Here is a 19,729-nt window from a genome sequence, read left to right as displayed (position 1 = left end):
CCCTTGGAGGTAGAGGGGGTTGCCAGAACATGATGCTGTACTGAGGACAGCACAGAGAAGGGTAGGGGCTCACAGAGGAGCTGGTTTCTTTCCTCTCTACTCTTGAGAAGAGGGTCTGTCCTTCAGACTCAAAACCCCCTTCTGACGGGCCACTCTGTGATCTACCCAATGGAACAGAGAGTTGGTAACTTTCTCTCTGAGCTCAGCTGATACATAAGAATGTGGCTTATCAGCAATATGACTGGCATTTTGGTTCCCTGACTTCTCATTTTCTATTTTTAAGTATTATCCATGCCTGGCATGAAGCCCAGTGTGGGGCTTGAACTCACAACCCTGCGATCAAGACCTGAACAGAGATCAAAAGTTGGACACTTAACTTACTGAGCCACCCAGGCACCACCCCTAACTACACGTCCACTAGTTTAGAACTTGGCCAGGAATACAGGCATTATTTGTTGGGCATCTTCAAATACCCCAACAAAAGTTTCTAGAATATTCTAACATAATGAATGTTTGAAAGAAGTCAAAAAAGATTCTTGTCTCTTAAGTTCATAAATAGCTGAAATGATAGTTTTTTCCTTTGAAGGTCACTTATTCACTGTGTGTTATATGGTCAGACTGTGCTAGGTAATCAGAAAACAAATACTGGCTAAGACAGGATTCCTGCTCTTGAGGAGCTTATAATCTTGGCGAAGGAAAATACACATTTAAAAACAGAAACTTCTGAATACTGTATTTATTATGCTAGGGATCTCTCGGGGTTTTCCGTAAGGAGCCAGCCAATTCTCCTGGGAGGGAGAAAAGAAACAAGGTAAGTGCCGAGTTAAAGAACTGATCAGGTAACTGCTCTCCAAGAACACTGTTCGCTCCTGCCAAGACAGCAGAGATTTTAGAGAAGCAACAGGGAGAAGACGGAGGGGAGGCACTCCCTGCTCTGTCGAACAGAAGGAAGAGATACCCACCCCCACACACCTAGGCATTTCTCCCTCCAGTCTTTCCCTCCCCTTCCTTCCACTCACAGGCCCCCTATTCTCCACTTCCCACAGTCCCATCCCCTTGAATCATCCTCATTGGGATGAGACGAAAAAGAGGAAAAGGTATAAAATTAAGCAATTCCTTGCGTTTTCCCCCCAATTCCCTTGCTTTTAAAAGCCATTTTCATGCATGTAAATGCTCCTCACTTGCTCCCTATGTGTACTATTTCTATAGCACTGTATTCATTATTGATATATTAGTATTCTTTTGTCCTTCTCTTAATGTCCAGTATCAACTTTAAAAATGCACACATCCCTTATAAAGATTCTATTTCCAAAAAATAAAAACAAAATAAAAGCCATATTCAGAGGCAAGTATACAGACAAAAATTAAGTAATGGCATTTATCTAACACATAGTAATACTTTTCCAGAGACTAACACTGTATCATATTATGTTCAAAAAAAATCAAATAACTTTTATCACACAAAGAAACAGTACTAAATACATTATTGATGACACACAGATTTGTAGGCATTCTCAGCTATCACATTCAGAAAATCTGTTTCTTCCATTTAACTAATTATGGAAGCCCATCAAGAAAACAGGGCCACTAGAGAGGTTACATTTCCCGGTTCTCAATCTTCCATCTCAAAATCCAGGATCAGACTCTTGCAACTTAGTGAGAAATGTGCCCCCTTCTCTTTTGTGGAATTGTGATTAAAAAGACTTTCCCTTGGTCCCCGCCCCATAGTGATTTTAGATTCCCTTTCAGATTGCCACACTTAATTAACAGGGATCAGCATCTGTAAGGCGAGAAGCAGGAAAGCACCCTGGGGCACCCTCCCCCAGCCTGGCAGGCATGGGGCTCCAAGCAACACTTGCCCAACACCTGTCCCAGGCAGGCACAAGGGCCTGACATCACCACTCCAAAAGTGAGGGCTGTGTCCATCTGAAAAGGTGAGGAACTCCTAGTCTGAAGTGCATTAGGTATCACACTGCACACCCAGAAAGAAGCTCTCAAGCTCTCCTTCACACCGTCCAGCAACACTAGACTGTGGTGGGGAAGTGGAACCCTTATCACAGGCATGCACACTCAGAAAGCACACTGAGAGCAGATGATAAAACATCGGTCCTGGTTCTCGTTGCCAAGGATGACGGTGGTCTTGGGTCTTACCTCTAAATTTTCAGTCCTCTGGTCCCCTCCCACCTTATCTAAGGATTACATTGTAATTGTTTGTAACAACAATCTCACTTTTAGATAATTTGGTAATATGACACCATGTTAGGACACACATACCCCTTTAATTGGTGAGACTGTATGCCATGGGCTTTCCTCTCACTTCTACACTTCTCTGGGTTTCCCAGTTTGGCTTACCATTTTATTTTTAGCAATAAACATTATTTTACAATGATCCTAATAACAATAACTTGAGTCCTTGTAAATCTCAGAGACAAGCCAATTGCAACAGTGAGACTCTAGGCCAGATTCTGAGACAATGCCAGTTTCAAATATTCTTTGAATTATGCTCAAATAAACCACAGAAACACTCCTCAAATCTCAGTGGTTTAGAACCAAAATAGCACTGTAAAAAAATTAAAAAATAAAAACTTTCACTTTTCACAAGCCTAACACAACTCTATTTATGTATTCTATTTCACCTTCTATCTTACAGTTACAATCATCAAGTAGAGCCTACCTTCTATTCTACTATCCACTTGTCAGATTAAGCACCATGATTATAACTTGGAAGAATCACTTAATAGTCTGCCATACTGATGTAATCAAACTCATCGAATCCTCCCTCTACTGTTGAGCCTTTAAGGTGTTTCTACGGTTTTATTACCATTACAAAAATGTGGCCCAAAACCACATTTCACTTGCTGTTTGTGTTTTGTGGAACATGAATTACAGACTCAACAGATATTAGAGTCATCATGATGCTTCGCACATCTGAGAAAATCCTACAGCAGACTGAGCTGTGCTATGGATCCCTATTCAGCTCTCAGCCTCCACCAAGTAATTTAAACTCTGAGTCTCTTCTACAATTTCTAAAATAAGAATATTACCACCTGCCCTGGGAATAAATTTGGTGAAGGTCAGTGTGGCTGATGTGGTGAAAAGGTGAAGTCATACAAATCTTACAGGGAACGACAGGTAGATACGCTATTTGGGGATCTCAAGTCGGACGCCCACTGACTCACCTATCTATTAAAAACTCTGGGGCCATGTTTATAGCAGCAATGGCCACGGTCGCCGAACTGTGGAAAGAACCAAGATGCCCTTCAACGGACGAATGGATAAGGAAGATGTGGTGCCAATACACTATGGAGTATTATGCCTCCACCAGAAAGATGAATACCTAACTTTTGTAGCAACATGGACGGGACTGGAAGAGATTATGCTGAGTGAAATAAGTCAAGCAGAGAGAGTCAATTATCATATGGTTTCACTTATTTGCGGAGCATAACAAATAGCATGGAGGACATGGGAGATAGAGAGGAGAAGGGAGTTGGGGGAAATTGGAAGGGGAGGTGAACCATGAGAGACTGTGGACTCTGAAAACCAATCTGAGGGTTTTGAAGAGGGGGGGTGGGAGGTTGGGGGAACCAGGTGGTGGGTATTATAGAGGGCACGGATTGCATGGAGCACTGGGTGTGGTGCAAAATAATGAATACTGTTGTGCTGAAAATAAATAAAAAATAAATTAAAAAACAAAAAACAAACAAACAAATAAACTCTGGGGCCCTCAGTGTACTGAACATTACACTGATGGTGAGATTGTAAAAAGGAGAAGGAAAGAGGCCCTGTCCCAGCCAGCCTCATGGAAAAGCATGGGAGAGAAATGATAGAGGACCGGGGCCCCAAATGTTCAAGCAAGGGCCTAAAAAGAGTACCGTGGGACTGGAGCACAGGTTCACCTGGGACCCTGGGAAGCCTGCAGAGGGGGTGAAACCGAACTGAGTCTCAAAGGATGGAATGAGAAGGACTGTGAGAATTACAGGAGGTGAGAGCTTATGAAGGGAAGGCAGTATATGTAAGAAGGGATGGCATATTCTTACAGTGAGCAGTTTTGGAGGCCAGCGTGGAGGAGGAAAGTAGGGGACATCTGGGGCTGCCGAGGAAGCTGGAGCAGAGGCCAAGGGCCTCCTACGCCAAGCTCTGGGAGTCAGATAGTACAGAGCCCAGGGAAGCATTGAGGGACATTGCTTTGGAGAATGCTAGAGCAGCGGTGTGGCACATGCACTGGAGTGGAGAATGACCAGAAAAAGCCAAGGGCCAAATAACGACAAGACTACAGCAAAAGGAGAGGGACCTCAGACTCTTACTGGGACCCACTGTAACAGTGACTTCTCACCTGCTAGGAACCCTTATTTCATAAAGGGCAAAATAAATGAAAAAGAAGGGCCAGATGAGAAGGTTTAAAAAGTTAAAAGCAATCTCAAGTCCTCATGTTCCTCTACTTTATTCCTAAGAGCAAACACACATGTGCAGCAGATTGACAGAAACATACACCCTCCTCTCCACGGAACTCGGCAGCCGCTACAACACACCAGGCCAGTAAGAATCTAGAGAGAAGACGAATCACACACACATATCTGTTTCCAGAAGTGAGCGAGCCATTTCATCTGATTCAACTGAGCAAGAAAAATGCAAAAGTCAGATACCAGTAGGTGAAAGACAAACAAAAAAGACCAAAATGAGCCTATATTGCAAAAAAATTAGGTAATAATTGTTCACTGACACCCTAGTTTATTCCATGAGATAGACCCATTTTTTGTTATTCCAAGCAACAAACTGGTATCTTAAGCTTAGGATATTCATATTAGAAGGGCAGAAGCAGGGGTTCCCCAGGTGGCACTCTCAGCTAAGCACCCAACTCTTGGTTTCAGCTCAGTCATGAGCTCAGGGTCATGGCACTGAGCCCCGCATCAGGCTCCATGCTCAGCGGCGAGTCCGCTGGTAGATTCTCTCTCCCTATCCCTCTGCCCCTCCCCCACTGCACTGTCTTGCTATCTCTAAAATAAATTAAATCTTAAAAAAAAAAAAAGAGGGCAGAAGCAATTATGATCTATATGACAATACAAATATGAACACTATTTTCCCCCTAATAGTAGAGAGAAGATTAAATAAAATGGACAGTTGGACCAATTTTCCTAAACATATGCTCTTTTAGAAAAGGAGGATAAAATACCAAATAATGCCCTTTTCAGAGTACTTTAATAAAATTATACTCTGGAGGTTAAGCTCTGTCCTGTATGCTTTACAGACGCTCATTTAATGCTTCCAAAAAAGGTAGGGTGGCTCAGTGGAAAGATCCAAGGCTTCTTGGAAACACACAGAGGTATAAGATTGGCTTTTTAATCTCATACAAGAAATTAATTTTTCCTCCAGCTTGTATCCCTAAAATAAATCCATAATTTTGGGGCATTACCTAAACTTAACTTATGTCACAGCTATCTGAATCTTATTTGTTAATTTATTAATAAATAAATAAATGCTGGGCATGGAGCCTAATGTGGGGCTTGAACTCACGACCAAGAAACCTGAGCTGAAATCAAGAGCTGGACATTTAACCAACTGAGCCACCCAGTTGCCCCAGCTACCTGAATCTTTCAATGGTTTTCGTGAGAGTAACACTGATGGACGTCACAGTATATTCGCATGAGGTGATCTGCAGCAAGTGGCAAGGATATGTGAGTGATGCCATAAAATTTCTAGTTGTTACCCCAGGAAGCAATTTTAAGGAAGTGTGAGAGAAGAGCCGTGACAACCTCCTGTATATGAAAAACTCAGTATAGCAGATCCCCAGTGGAAAGAGCTCCCCTGTCTTCCATCAACATTTACTTCTTCATACGCATATACACAGTTTGTAAGAATGCGGAGAAAAAGGGAGCCCTAGTGCACCTTTGGTGGCTGGTGGGAATGTAAGACGGGGCAGCCACTATGGAAACAATACAACCATTCTTTAAAATACTGAAAACAGAACTACCCTATGATCCAGCGATTCGACTTCTGAGTATTTATCCAAAGGAAATGAAAACACCAACTGGGAAAAATATCTGCACTTTCATGTTCATTGTAGCATTTTCTTTTAAGTAGGCTCCATGCCCAGGGTGGGGCCCAACACACAGGGCTTGAACTCATGATTGTGAGACCAAGACCAGAGCCGAGATCAAGAGTTGGATGCTTAACCGACTGAGCCACCCGATCATTTTTTTTTTAATCATGGGTAAGACAGGGAAACCATCTAAGTGTCTGTCAACGAATGAATGGATAAGAAAATGTGATATGTATATCCAATGCAATATTATTCAGTCAAAAAAGAAGGAAAGCCTGCCATTTGCAACAACATGGGTGGACTCAGAGAGCATTATACTAAGTGAAATAAGACAGAGAAAAACAGACATGGTCTCACTTATATGTGGACTCTATGGAGGAAAAAACCACACACACACACATGCATGCGTGCGTGCACACACACGCACACAACTGAACTCACGAGACAACAGATTCAAGATTGCCGGAGGTGGGATATGCAGGGGGAGCAGAGCGGGTGACAGTGGTGAAAATGTACAAACTCCTGATTATAAAAGCAATAAGTCCTGGAGACGTAAAGCACAGCACGCTGGGAAAAATGGTTTATAATCATGCAATTTAACCCAAAGGTTCTAGAAGCCTCCCTGTGTAGCCCTAGCTCTCCACTAATAACATATTTAAATGCTTTTTTCTAGCAATCTCCCTAAAGCCTCCTTGAAACTATGTACATTTTTGTACTCCATAATCTTATTTGGTAATTTTCCTGTTTATCCCTGGATGTGTAAAATGACTTTCACACAGTCATGCCGATGCCTGTTATTTGAGCACCTATGATGGGGTCAGTAGAGCAATGGTCTCTGCCCTGCGGAGCTGAGGTTCTAAGTGAGGGAAAGGCACGAACAGCTGTCACTATTTGTACTGAGCTCTCCATGCTCCTAGCCATCCTGGCACATGACCAAAACCTCATTCTGCTTCTCGATGTCTGAGTTACAGTGGAGGCACCTGCATCAGGTGTGTGAAGCCATACACGTTACAGTGATCTGCAGCTGTACACAGCTGTCTCTTGATTACTTTCAACTTAATTTCTCACCATGGAACTGTGTTGGGTTTGGAGCCGCAAAACAGCTGACGCCTTCCGTGATCCTCCTGACAACTGAGGATGTTGACAACTCAAATTTCTTTGACGTTTTAAAGCAATAGCTCATGGTCATGTTAAAATTGCCGTTTCATTTATATTTCCTCCACAGAGCACCAGAAGGGCTTTGCTGAACAACACTCCTAGCTTTGCAAAATACTTCAGCTGTTTTTCCTTCCCTGATTAGCAAGTCTATAGCTCGGTAGAATCAAGCAGCATCTGCTCATTTTGGAGCCTTCACCTTCTAGACACTTTATATTCAGGAATCCTTGGGTAAATCCTTGTGTGCATGTCTTTGTCTCCTGTTACCTATGTTTAAGCCAGGTAATTTTTTTTTTAATATGCAATTAAACTGAAATCCAACTCTATTTAGGCTCAGATGTGACATCAACCAGAACGTATAGCAGGCTGTACCTTTTACTCAAAGAAATCTAAAAGTTATTTGGCCCTCTTATTGTTTGAGTGAGAATTCTTTTAAATGATTGTTATCACCTTAGTTTCAGTTCTCTTAGGATTCAATGGACTCACATGAAGCAGTTGTATTTCTTTTCTCAACTTCAAATTTTATTCCTAGACACAATAAAGTTATTTCTTTTCATCTGGAGCGAAGGAAGTAAGTGAAAGCAAAGTTGAGGACATCCTAATTTCTGCCTAAGCCTTCTTACTCCCCAGCCTTCTAGCAGATCTACCTTCCAGCTCTAAACTGAGCCAGAGGTGATTTTATGAGTACCTTCTCATAAAAAGACCCTCTAACCCCTTTTGAAGGAAGCTGAACTCAAACACTACCCAGATGTTGGGTTCTCGACCAAAAAAACAGAATGAAGAAACCTTGAGACAGAGAGAATATCAAAATGAAGACATTTCTTTCTGAGGAAGGTTAGCTGGCAATTTTATGCCCACTTAAAACACAACACACAAATATATGTATGTAGTTTCCATGCAGAAATATCACAGTCAGAATTTTTTCTGAGGAGTGCCATAATGATTTCTTTAGTCTAATGTTGTAGGGTTTGTTGTTGTTTTTATTTTTTTTTTGATATAGTAAGCCTTGAAAAATATAGTTTCCTTTTTTCTGAATCACAGTAAAAATAGAAGATTAAAATAGTCGCCTTTTAAGAGATATTTTTTGATATTCAGATCTTCAAAATACTGGTTTCTAACAAAAGATCAGCCCCCCAAATTTGAGTTTTAGCTACAAACTCTTAAATGTAGTGCATTTTATCACATCCCACGTGTGGTCCAATTTGAATTTGGGGGACAGAGACTTTTGAAAAGGCCAGAGTAGACACTGGCAGGTCTGTTACGGGTCCATCAGAATTGCCTGGGAGAGAGACGATGACAGCCTGGACCCAAGAAAGGGCAGTGGGCATCACAGCTAGCAGACAAGGTCTGCCAGGTACAGCGCCTGACGTGCAAGCTCTCTTCATAACAAAGTCTCCAGCAGATCTCGTGGAGAGGCCAGCAGGGTCATTGCCCTCTCCCTTACTTACCGCCTTGTCTTCCTTCAATTAACCCCTATTAACTAAGATATCTGAACACCTGTCTCTGTTTCAATACTTTTATTACCACTAACACAGAAGCTGGCATTCAAAGCTTCCAGTCTCAGTAACCAGAGAAACCTGGCCATTCGCAGTGGGCCCCCTTTGCTGAAGGAGGGCCCTGAGATAAGGCTAAAAATGTTCAGCAGGAAAAACCTATGCTATCAGCATATGCAAGTCACATTTACTCCAGCCTTTCAACCCCTACAAAAAATGCAAGTCAGATCATGCTATTCTTATGCTTGAAACCTTTCAATAGATTCCCACTGGTTTTAGGATTTAAACCAAATCCAAATTTGCAAACCTTAAGTAATTGTCCTTAAAGTCCTAGGAAGGGGTGTTATTCAATTTTATAAAAATAAAAATAATAGGTGTGCCTGGGTCAGTGTGGTTAAAGCCTCTGCCTTCGGCTCAGGTCATGATCTCTGGATCCTGGGATTGAGCCCCTCATTGGGCTTTCTGCTCAGCAGGGAGCCTGCTTCCTCCCCTCTCTCTCTCTCTGCCTGCCTCTCTGCCTACTTGTGATCTGACTGTCAAATAAATAAATAAAATCTTAAAAAAAAAAAATAATTTTTTTTTAAAATAATACAACTAATAATACTAAAAAGCCCCAAGAATTATCCAAAATGATGACAAATCTCCCAGACATTCCATTCGGGTAAATTAGTTTTGCTTGTCTTCCCACTGGGATGGAAGCTCCAGGAAGATGGAAATGCTAAAACAGTGCATGCCTATAGTAGAGGCTCAAGAAGACTACTGAATGAAGGAAAGTCCCAGATACTACTGTGACCCACACAAAGTTCTTAGCAATGTTCTTTATTCACTAATCAGAAAAAAGGATAGGTAAGGTGGAAAAGTTCATCCTACATTGGTTCAAGAGTTTTCTCCATTTCCCAAGTTATCCGTAGTCACCAGGAAATAAGTCAAGGGGGAAAAGTGATCAAACTCTATACCCTATTAATGAAATGCATATTGAAATAACATTAAATTATCATTACACTTGACCCTTGAACAATAGAAGTTGAACTATAAAGGTCCACTTATATGCAAATTCTTTTTTGATAGAGTACAGTCCTGTAAATGGATTTTCCCTTATGATTTTAATAATATTTTCTCTAGCTTACTTTTTTCTAAGAATACAGTATATGAGATCTACAACACAGAAAACATGTGAGTCAACTATGTTATCTGTAGGGCTTCTGGTCAACAGTAGGCTATTAGTAGTTAAGTTTCTAGGGAGTCAAAAGTTATACACAGATTATAAAATGCAGAGAGGGTGGGCCCCCAGAACCCCTGCACTGTTCAAGGGTCGACTGGATACACACTCTAAAACATCGACATTTCTTTCCACTGAGATCCACTCAGGAAAGACTGGAAGCAGGGAGAGGGGAAGACAGTAAGACATTCCTAAAAAAATACCATTACTGGTGACCACAGAGGTTCTGTCTTCCTGAAAAGCAACCTGGCAAGATTTAACAAGCTCTATAAAATGGTTCATACTCTTTAACTACGGAATCTCTCCTTACAAAACATACCCCAAGGAAATAGGAAAGCCAAAAAGGAAATAAAGAAACTTATAAAACTTGTACATGGCCTAATGGTAATAATAATGAGAAACTGGAAACATTTCAAATGATCAAAAACAAGATTAAGCTAACTATGGGAAAGCAACACCATAGATTATACAGCCTTTCACAAGAAGTACGTAGATTCCACCAACACTTCACATATGTATATTATTTCTATATATATATATCAGGGTTTTTTTTCCAAAAAAGCAAAAAATAGTAAAAACCCAATTCTGCAACCTGGTGAGTTTAACATCCCTAACAATCCTATATAAAAAGGGCAGCAAAAGATACCTCAATTTAGAGGACTACAAAGTTTAGTGCATACCAGAATTCAAAATAAATCTATTAAAATTACCTGTGTCTGTGAAAGTCGAATGCTCTGGACCTGTGGAAGCAGAAAGTAAGCGTCTGGTAGCTGCTTTGCAGACCCTTCTGTAGAGACTCTTCGAGTGCCAATTCCAGATACCTTCCGAAAAAAAAAAAAAGTTAATTACTCCCCTATTCATTTTGAAACATATTTGCCATAATGTTAAAATACCTTTGGAAAGGAAATTTGTATTCACCACTGTGGCCTGTAAGACTCTATTAATCCAATTATTACATGTATTTTTGTTTACAAAAGAAAGCAACAAAAGTTGCTATATTTAAGCTGAATGTTCCTCACTATAGCAAGCCTTTGCAAAAATAAACAATTTTTCTGATATGGAACCAAATGTTTAATGGAAACCAGTAAGAACTAACCACAAAAATGATAGATCTTGGCTTGATGTCACATCCTATTAAAGATGTCAGATACCACTTAAGATAAATATTCCTAACTACTTCCTGAAAAACAACAAAAAAACTCTTCCCCCTCCATCCCTGGTGCCTTGATATGAACAGTGAGCTCCCCGAGAACTGGTCCCCCCAAAACATGAAATCCATATCCCCTGATCAGAAATATTCCCGAGCCCAGGAGGGAAGGAGGCAGAAGCACTAGGGACTGCCTTTATAGCTTCTCCCTCTGGACTGTGCATGAGGTCAGGGCAGAGCTCTGAAAGCCCACTCAATTTTATAATAAAAATATAATATGGTAGACTTCCTGGTTTTGTTCCAATGCCCTTCAAAGATCCATAGTGAGAGTTACAGCTCTGTGCTTTGGGCTCAAGACAGCCAACTGTGTATAGCATGGCAGGTAGAAGAAGCGGGAAAGCTGGGGAGTTTACGTCATTAACAATCTTTCATTCTAATGATATAAACCAGGCAGCAACATTTACAAAAGTCCTTTATAAAATACCCAACCCCCCTGTTAAATCAACAACCAAATCAAGGGACGAGAGGGGAAAGTTACTTACATGATAGGGAAGGACTCCATAGGAGGAGGTATTAATAAATAAAGAACTTTCAATGCTTCCTTCTTCAGTAGGTAAGAAAATAATTCTGAAGGATGTTTTCCCCATTGCTGGAATTACCTGAAGGGAAGGTACCAAATTAGCCATTTGGAATGAACCTCTGTAAAAAAATGTCTTTCAGAGATTTCCTTTTTTGACAATTTCCCCTTAACAGATGCCTATTCTGTACCCTTGATTCAGAAGTATCATGAGTCCCAGAATCACCAAATGGATCAAAATCCAATAATCGAAGAGAATGTTCTCAAAGAACACACCACAGACTGACCACAAGGCAGCTGCCAAGTCCTTTCACTTCAGATTGGGAATCCTATGCCCTCACCTTCTTCCTTTTCCTTCCACTTCTGCACCCATGTGTTCAATGGCCTTTACCAAACACAGTTCTAACTCCACCTAAGTAAAAGGAGCCAGCAATGTACAAATTTGACAATTCCTAAAGAAAGTCAGGAGCTGCGTCTATCTGGACTATCATAAACAAAATCCTGGGCTCCCTACTGCACCATCTCCTCAGTCCCATATTTAAAAGGAAAAAAATGTATCGGGTAGACATAAGCAAGCTAAATAAACAAATAAAACCTACTAGTAACTGGGATCTTCACTCAACGTTAAAGACCACTGAAATCTAAACAACGAGGAAGAACAGGGATTGGTAGCTCTCTGCTGCCTATTAACTTTATAAGGAGCCATTCACTCCTTCCTATTCCTGTATTTAGAAAGGAGTCCTGTTCTAGTAGGTTCTCCAGGCAGAGATCACAATTCTAAAAACTTGTAATGATTACTAAAGGGTTCAGCAGTTGTCGTCATTTCAAGACCCATAATATTAAGTTTCTTTAATCATGAAAATGTCCTATTAGATATACAACATTATACCTTGTTTAGACTCTAAACTTTTTTTTCCCCATGGAGATATCAAGAGCCACCAAAATTATGGACAACTGAAAAAATAAACGCTAAAGCAAACACGCAGAAGGAAAGAGTGTGGGTAGCAGGAAAAGGGGAGACAGGGAGCAGAAAGTCAAAAATGCAGGCCAAAGAAAGCAAGAAAGCCTGGCAGCCTCCCACAGCATAGTTTCCAAGAGTATATCAACACTTACCCTGCAATGAACAGGAGGCACATGAAAATGTCTAGCAGCTGTAAACACTGAATTCACCACGACCTCCCTATCCCTACTAGGGTTATAAGCATAGAGAATCTTTGCTGCAGGGTGACCCAGGAACCTAGGAGGGGAACAAGGAGAAAAAAAACCCAATGGACTGTGTGGTCGTAAATACGGCCATCCACCCACCGCTCCACCCACGCACCATGTATATGCTTTCAACCCAGAAAGCTGTTGGTGTTCATTAAAGCTAAAAGCAGCAGTGATTAAATCCGGCTATTAATAAAACATTTAATTCACAAGTCAAAACCTTTTAAAAGAATCCTTTCTTTTATGAGACACTTATGCCAACCAATGGTAACACCTCTCCGACTTTGGTGTTGGAAGAATTCAACCTGCAGAGGCCGTTACATGCTTGCAAATACACAGTAGGAACTAGGTACTCGCCTAACGGGGCTCTAATTCAAAAGAAAACAGGTTTGGATAAGAAGCTGTATTCATAGAAAAACCCAGGTTTTTTGAGAGTTTCTTCTCTGAGTGATAAGTTTAAAAAGGCTTTTTGGGGGGAATGGATTTCTACTTACAAAGAGACTTTATCCTGTCTCATGAAAGGAAAAACTTAACTGTTGCTAAAGACCATTCTTCTGAGAACCAAACTCAGCAGCACTTTCCAGTGCTTGCTCTTATCCGTTTGAATCATGAGTCTTCTAGAAAATTCTGATGAAAGCTCTGGCTCCTCCCTCCACAGACAGACGCACAGAGAAGTTTCAGACATAATTTCAAAACATTCACGTTCTAAGGTAAGGATATCTGCTTTCCAGCAAACACCCTCACTGATGAGGATGCTCATGTTGATTTTTCCCTTCCTCCTCTTTTCCATCCGCTGCAAGGAAAGCAAAGGAACTGCAGAGGAATGGAGCTATCACTGGCCCACCTGGGCCCGCCTCCCTGCCATGGTCCCTGGAATCCTTCCCCTCAGATTCCTACCAGTTCAGTTTCATGGTCATACACAGAGAGCCACATACATTTCACTGAAGCCCCTTCTCCAGATGTAATGCCCTCCTCAGAAGCAGAGACCCAAATATACCGCTCTCCTTAACATGGCCTAGAAATAAAACTATATTCTATGTTAAAAATTCATCTACATTATACTTGTATTTGTCTGATTTTATTCTGATTTCTCTGATACCAAGAACTGTGTGTTTTAGAGAAAATGAAGTACATGTTGTCTTATGGACAATGGGATTTCCAAACTACCATATCCCGCCATAAAATCCTTCATATTCCTCTTCCTTTTTTTCTCTTCATGCCCAGGTCAGAGGCTAGTGTGGGGCTGGAATTCATGACCCTCAGATCAAGACCCAAGGCCGATATTAAGAGTCGGATGTTTAACCGACTGAGCCACTCAGGTACCCACACTTCCTACTTTTAATCACAAGTCTCTACTGAAAATTTAAAACAACCAATGTGTATTTTAAAAAATAAGTCCGTTACATCCAGTTATAAATAAAATACACACTAATGTGATTCTTTATTATTTTTTTGATGTTCTTATCTAATACAACTAAAATTTTTTATATTACCCTAAGGGGTCACCTCTGAGAGCTCTGCTTTGGGTGTACTGGGCTCACATTTGCCCTCTCCCTTCACTAAGTTAAATTAAATAAAGACTTCATCATTTAAGGTTTTATGTAAATACAAGGCTCAATCAGCAAAGTTATTACTACTTATCCTCAAGGCTTTGTATCATTGGAATACAAGATGTTTAGTTTAAAAAAATACAGATATTGCCCAAACAAAAACATTTTAGAAAATCAGACCCCAAACTGTAATTCTACAGAGCCCCATGACTGCATCCACTAGAAACCTCACCAGACCTAGCGCAGACCTAGTTACCACTGTGCTATTTTTATTCTATTTTTAATTCTATTTTTAAAAGTGTTATGAGGATAAGAATTTCAGTCACTAGTGACAACTGGAAGATACTCTACTAATTTAATACTACAAAAGAATGATTAAAATCTCTTATGAATGATTAGCACTTTTAATCTCCGGACCAGTGGAATATTAACCCTTACAATAAACCCTAAGAAGTGGGCAGAATGCAGGTGAGTAACAAGATCCTGATTCTTCATCCCAGAGGGAAACTGCAGTGATGAAAAGGGGTGGGGTTTGCCCAAGGTCAACTTTGAAATAAACAATAGCAAAAGCTGAACAAAGGCAGTGAAGAAATCAGGAGGAGAACTCTCTGGCTGAAGTTCGAATCTAATGCCTATAAAATAGACCATATGTAAAAAGTAAGGAAGAATTTGACTAATTTTAGAAATGTTCTGGGATGCCTGGGCGGCTCAGTCGGTTAAGCATCTGCCTTCAACTCAGGTCATGATCCCAGGACCTGACTGAGTCCCACATTGGGCTCTGCTCAGTGGGCAGCTGGCTTCTTCCTCTGCCCCTCACCCCACTCATGTTCTCTCTTTTTCAAATAAATAAATAAAATCTCAAAAAAAAAAAAAATAAAGAAGCATTCTAATTTAGGTTACCATTTGTTCTTACCGAGATTTTTAAAAAACTTTAGAAAAAATAATTTATTCCCATAATCATATCCTAGAGCTCACCAAAAAAAAAAAAAAAAAAAAAAAGGTATGTGCTGGAGAAGACTTATTCTGTCACTTCTAGTGAAATGCACCAAATTCATGAGCATCTGCAGTTCATGCTCAAGTACAATTTGAAAATGACACACACACAACTCTCTGCCTCTCTCTCTCTCTCAGATAATGCCTGCCCCCCCAGTATTCCACTATCCTTCTAGGATTGATAGAAGACTCAGCTGACAAGAGATACAACTGTACTTTGAGAACTACAAAGTACTACACAAACAAAACTGAATCATCCAAAGGTGAGACAAGGCTAAATAACCTTTGTTATTAACCTTTGTTAATAACCTTTGTAAATAAAACATTTAAAACATTTGCTTTTCAACCCGCTTCCAGTTATCAGGGCCAGAAAGGGATGCAAATAGCCAGTTAACATTTGTAGCCAAGACATCCATCCATCCATGTGCACTCTTCTCAGGACTTTTATCTTACTGAAGAGGAAATATATCATAGCCAGCATCCCATCAACTGGAGTTGTTACCTTCATCTAACTGTACTTACTACTATTCATTTTACACTATCTACCAGACTGTAATATTTTTTTCTTTTTTCTCTTCCATATCTTTATTTAAATTTGTTAGTTAACATACAATGTAATAAACAATGTTGTATTTGTAGGTATTAATGCTGTATTTGTATATAATAGACAATGTATGTATTTGTAAAAGTAGGTCCTGCATTAAAATTCCCACTTACCATAAAGACTTTTCACGTAAGTAAAGCGATCTCTCAGAATCTCAAACCAGTGAAGTTTTTTCATAAATTCAGCTTTGAACACTTCTTTACTGAACAGTAAAAATGTGCAAATTCAAACACAAAGAGGCAGACACCTAGAATATTGTAAAGACAGCCAGCACCCTTCTCACTTTCCTCTCTTCTTCCCTTTACAGAATCACCATTAAAAGCTCAACACGGTACTTAATTCTACGTTTAACATTCCTTCTCCTTTACGGCAGCTCTAACCTTTTGCTGACCAGAAGGAAAGGGCAAGAAGGCCGTCCAGAGGAGTCAAGGAGGGCGTCCCAGGTGCTCTCCCAACACCATGCCTACTTCACTCACCTAACTCTTCTTGTAACTCAAAACAGCTCTTCATGAAATGAATGTTCCAGGCTGCTGAAGCAAGCGGGGCTCTGACACCTAAACACTTTTACTTCCATACTTGAAACTCTAGGAACGTGGCACAGTATCTCCTCAGAGCCAAGACATTCTACATCCAAGGTGTTGAATACCAGAGGTTTCCAACTTCAACCACTGTAAGCATTACAGCCTACAAGAGTCCTTTAGTTCTCCCTTCTGCTCAGCATCGCCCTTCTCCTAACTTCTCCAAGTTCCCAGATTCGTCCCTCAACCAACAATCAAGTCATGTTCCCTTCATCTTCAGGGTTCTGAACGTGATGAGGGCATCATTGTACTTAGGATGAGTAAGTAACTGCAGCTTATATGCTGTCTTTCCCACTGTGTTTCAAAATCTTGAATGGAGCAACTAATGTCTGCACTGTGCATAACAAAGCATAACAAGCAGTAAAAACAAGCAAATGGATCTAAGGCAAAGAATTCCAAAACCATCAATAATTATAGTATTTTTCACTATAAAATAACTTGATTTGTTACAGAAAAACAATATTGACTTATTAAATTCCAGTCACTTAATATTGACTTCTTATTAAATTTCAATCACTTCTTATTAAATTCCAATCACATTTTAAGGAGTATTTATTAAAAACTGAAGAAATCGGGGCGCCTAGGTGGCTCAGTGGGTTAAGCCTCTGCCTCCGGCTCAGGTCATTATCTCAGGGTCCTGGGATGGAGCCCCGTGTCAGGCTCTCGGCTCAGCAGCAGGGAGCCTGCTTCCCTTCTTCTCTCTCTGCCTGCCTCTTTGCCTACTTGTGATCTCTGTCTGTCAAATGAATAAATAAAATCTTAAAAAAAAAAAAAAAAAAGAAATGGCTAAAACAATCTTACATTCTCCCTTTCACAAAAATATTCCTCTGAACAAGTCCCAGGATCAATATCCCTCATATTACTAATATACTTAAAATGTATTTAACATTTTATTTATAGATATATAAATGTGCTATATATAAATACATTTTAAATATATTAATATATATATATATAAATGATATCCTGAAAACAAAAAATGTAAATAAAACAATTTATTAAGAATTATAAAGAAAAGATACTTACTGAATTCCAAAATCTAGAACTGATGGCTGAAAATGTAAGCCCTTTCCACTGAACAGTTTGTCTGAAAAGCTAAAAAAGAAAAGACAAGACAGATTAATTTTGTTGTAGTTTTGAGGTTTAAATGCTGAGTTAAGAATATATACTTAGGCCAATGGTTCTCATGAGCCATAATTTTCCTTCCTTATAGATGAGTCTAAATTGGTTTTAAATGTAAAAACTGAATTATGAGAAGTCTAATATAATTCTACAGCTGCAAAAATTTAAGATACTTTTAGATGATGGTTAATGTAACTTCATATCAAATGTATAGATTCTATAAGTGTTCACCAAAAAACAGACTGTTTTAATAGGCTTCATTTCTGGATGCATTTGAGTAACATGACTATTTTCATAAACTTTAAATCAAGACAAGACATACAAGTAAGGTGGGTGGGGGTGAGCGACTAGAGAGGGAGATTTGGTCTCTAAATTAGTAGACTATTTGTAACAGGGAAAGGATGGGGGAGTGTAGACAGGGTTGCTCCTCAATGCTGAAACCATCCCCAAATCTGTATTTATAAGAATAATCATTACATAAAACCTCACATGGCAGGTCATATCCTTCTGCAGTTCTTAATCATTACAATGATTTTTCTTTAGAACCAAGACATAAATTAACATACAAAAAAACATATAAAGAAAACAAACAGAAGAAAAAACATATGTATAACATAATAACACAATATACATACACATACATAAATACACTTAATGACATAAAATGCAAAGCACATGATATGTATGTGTATGTGTGTATGTGTGATATATACACCAAGAAACTATCAGTCATCATATGACATTTTATTTTCTAAAAAATAGTTATTTGAGAGAGAGAGAGATACAGCATGCACACAGAGAGAGAATCTCAAGCAGACTCCATGCTGAGCACAGAGTCCAACTCAGGGCTCAACCTCATGACCCAGAGATAAAGACCTGAACCAAAATCAAGAGTTAGATGCTTAACCAACTAAGCCACCCAGGCACCCGGTTTATATGACCTTCGGAAGCCATGTAATTCAAAAACATTTAACTGAAGAGCCCCAAAATGTAACAAGTGTAGCTATTTTCAAAAACTCCAGCAAACTTTCCAAAATACAATCTTTCCACCTAGCGCTCCACCAAACATGGTCCCAAGACTGGGTCCAGGAGTGGACATCTGAGTTTCAGAGCCACTGGCCAATAGAAGCTTTGTGACCTTCAGCAAGCTGGTCTCCCATTTTCCCTTAAGGTGCAGACAACAAGAGACCAGAGAACCCCTCCCAAACCCTCATCTGACAGGGAGAATCCTGGCTGCAATCTTCCCTTCCTCCCTCCACTTCACTGCCCCTATCTAAATCAAGGGGACAGTTCAGTCTTCACCAGCCCAACTTCTGCCACTTCTCCACTTGTGTTGAACTTGAGCAGAGAAGAGGCATGCTGATTACTGGTCTCCCTCCAACCCCAAAAGGCCAGGACTCCCTCCATAACTTGTGTACAAAAAGGCCACTAACTCACCTAGTTGCCTCCAGAAATGTTTCGGAGAATCCTAGTAAGTGACAGATGTAAAGAAATGTGAACATCAGATCGAGCTGGCCAGGGCTCAGCATCCCAGAAGAAAAACAAAACAGGCAACTTCACATGCCAAAAACTGTCTTAGAAAAGTCAGGCTACTGCATAAGTATTAAGCAAAATAACTATAGTCTCCTCTGTCCTGTGCACCGGAAGTGGACTTACATTGGATTTCACACCCAACTTCAGAATGAAGACAAGGTTTTAAGGATTTAAGCAATTCACTCAAGATCACATAGCTACTAAGAGAGCCAGAATTCCAATGCAGGTCTGTTGAGGTCAGAAACTTGAAGCTAGTATGTAGTTCAGGCTTATCCAAGTTCACAGGACCCACCCAAGGAACCAAGGCAGTCTAGTGGCTGGGTGAGGGTTTGGGCTTCAGAATGCAGACAAACTTAAATTCCAGGCCCAAGGTCACCACTCTCTAGTCCTGAGCGGGTCAATCACTTCTCACAAGTCCCAGCCTTACAATTTTAAAATGAAGATGGCAACAGTATCTACCATATAATTATCCTGAGGTTAAAATGAGAGAATAATGCCTTTGCTTTGTGCCTGGC

The 19,729-nt window shown here is 40.1% G+C and overlaps 1 protein-coding gene across 5 annotated transcripts in view; it reads right to left on the bottom strand.

Annotated features, from left to right (window-relative positions):
* Positions 1–19,729, bottom strand: part of TMEM131L (transmembrane 131 like) — a 159,430-nt gene that overhangs the window by 60,481 nt on the left and 79,220 nt on the right. For all 5 annotated transcript variants that reach the window (XM_059173505.1, XM_059173493.1, XM_059173502.1 and 2 more), the window contains 4 exons: positions 17,586–17,654; positions 12,742–12,865; positions 11,594–11,710; positions 10,615–10,725 (listed from right to left, as the gene is read on the bottom strand). In XM_059173505.1, the coding sequence (XP_059029488.1) occupies positions 10,615–10,725; positions 11,594–11,710; positions 12,742–12,865; positions 17,586–17,654 (421 nt within the window). The remainder of the gene's footprint in view (positions 1–10,614; positions 10,726–11,593; positions 11,711–12,741; positions 12,866–17,585; positions 17,655–19,729) is intronic.

The sequence above is a fragment of the Mustela lutreola genome, chromosome 1, assembly GCF_030435805.1.
Source record: "Mustela lutreola isolate mMusLut2 chromosome 1, mMusLut2.pri, whole genome shotgun sequence".
NCBI lineage: Eukaryota > Metazoa > Chordata > Mammalia > Carnivora > Mustelidae > Mustela > Mustela lutreola.
This window is presented reverse-complemented; position numbering and strand designations above follow the sequence as displayed.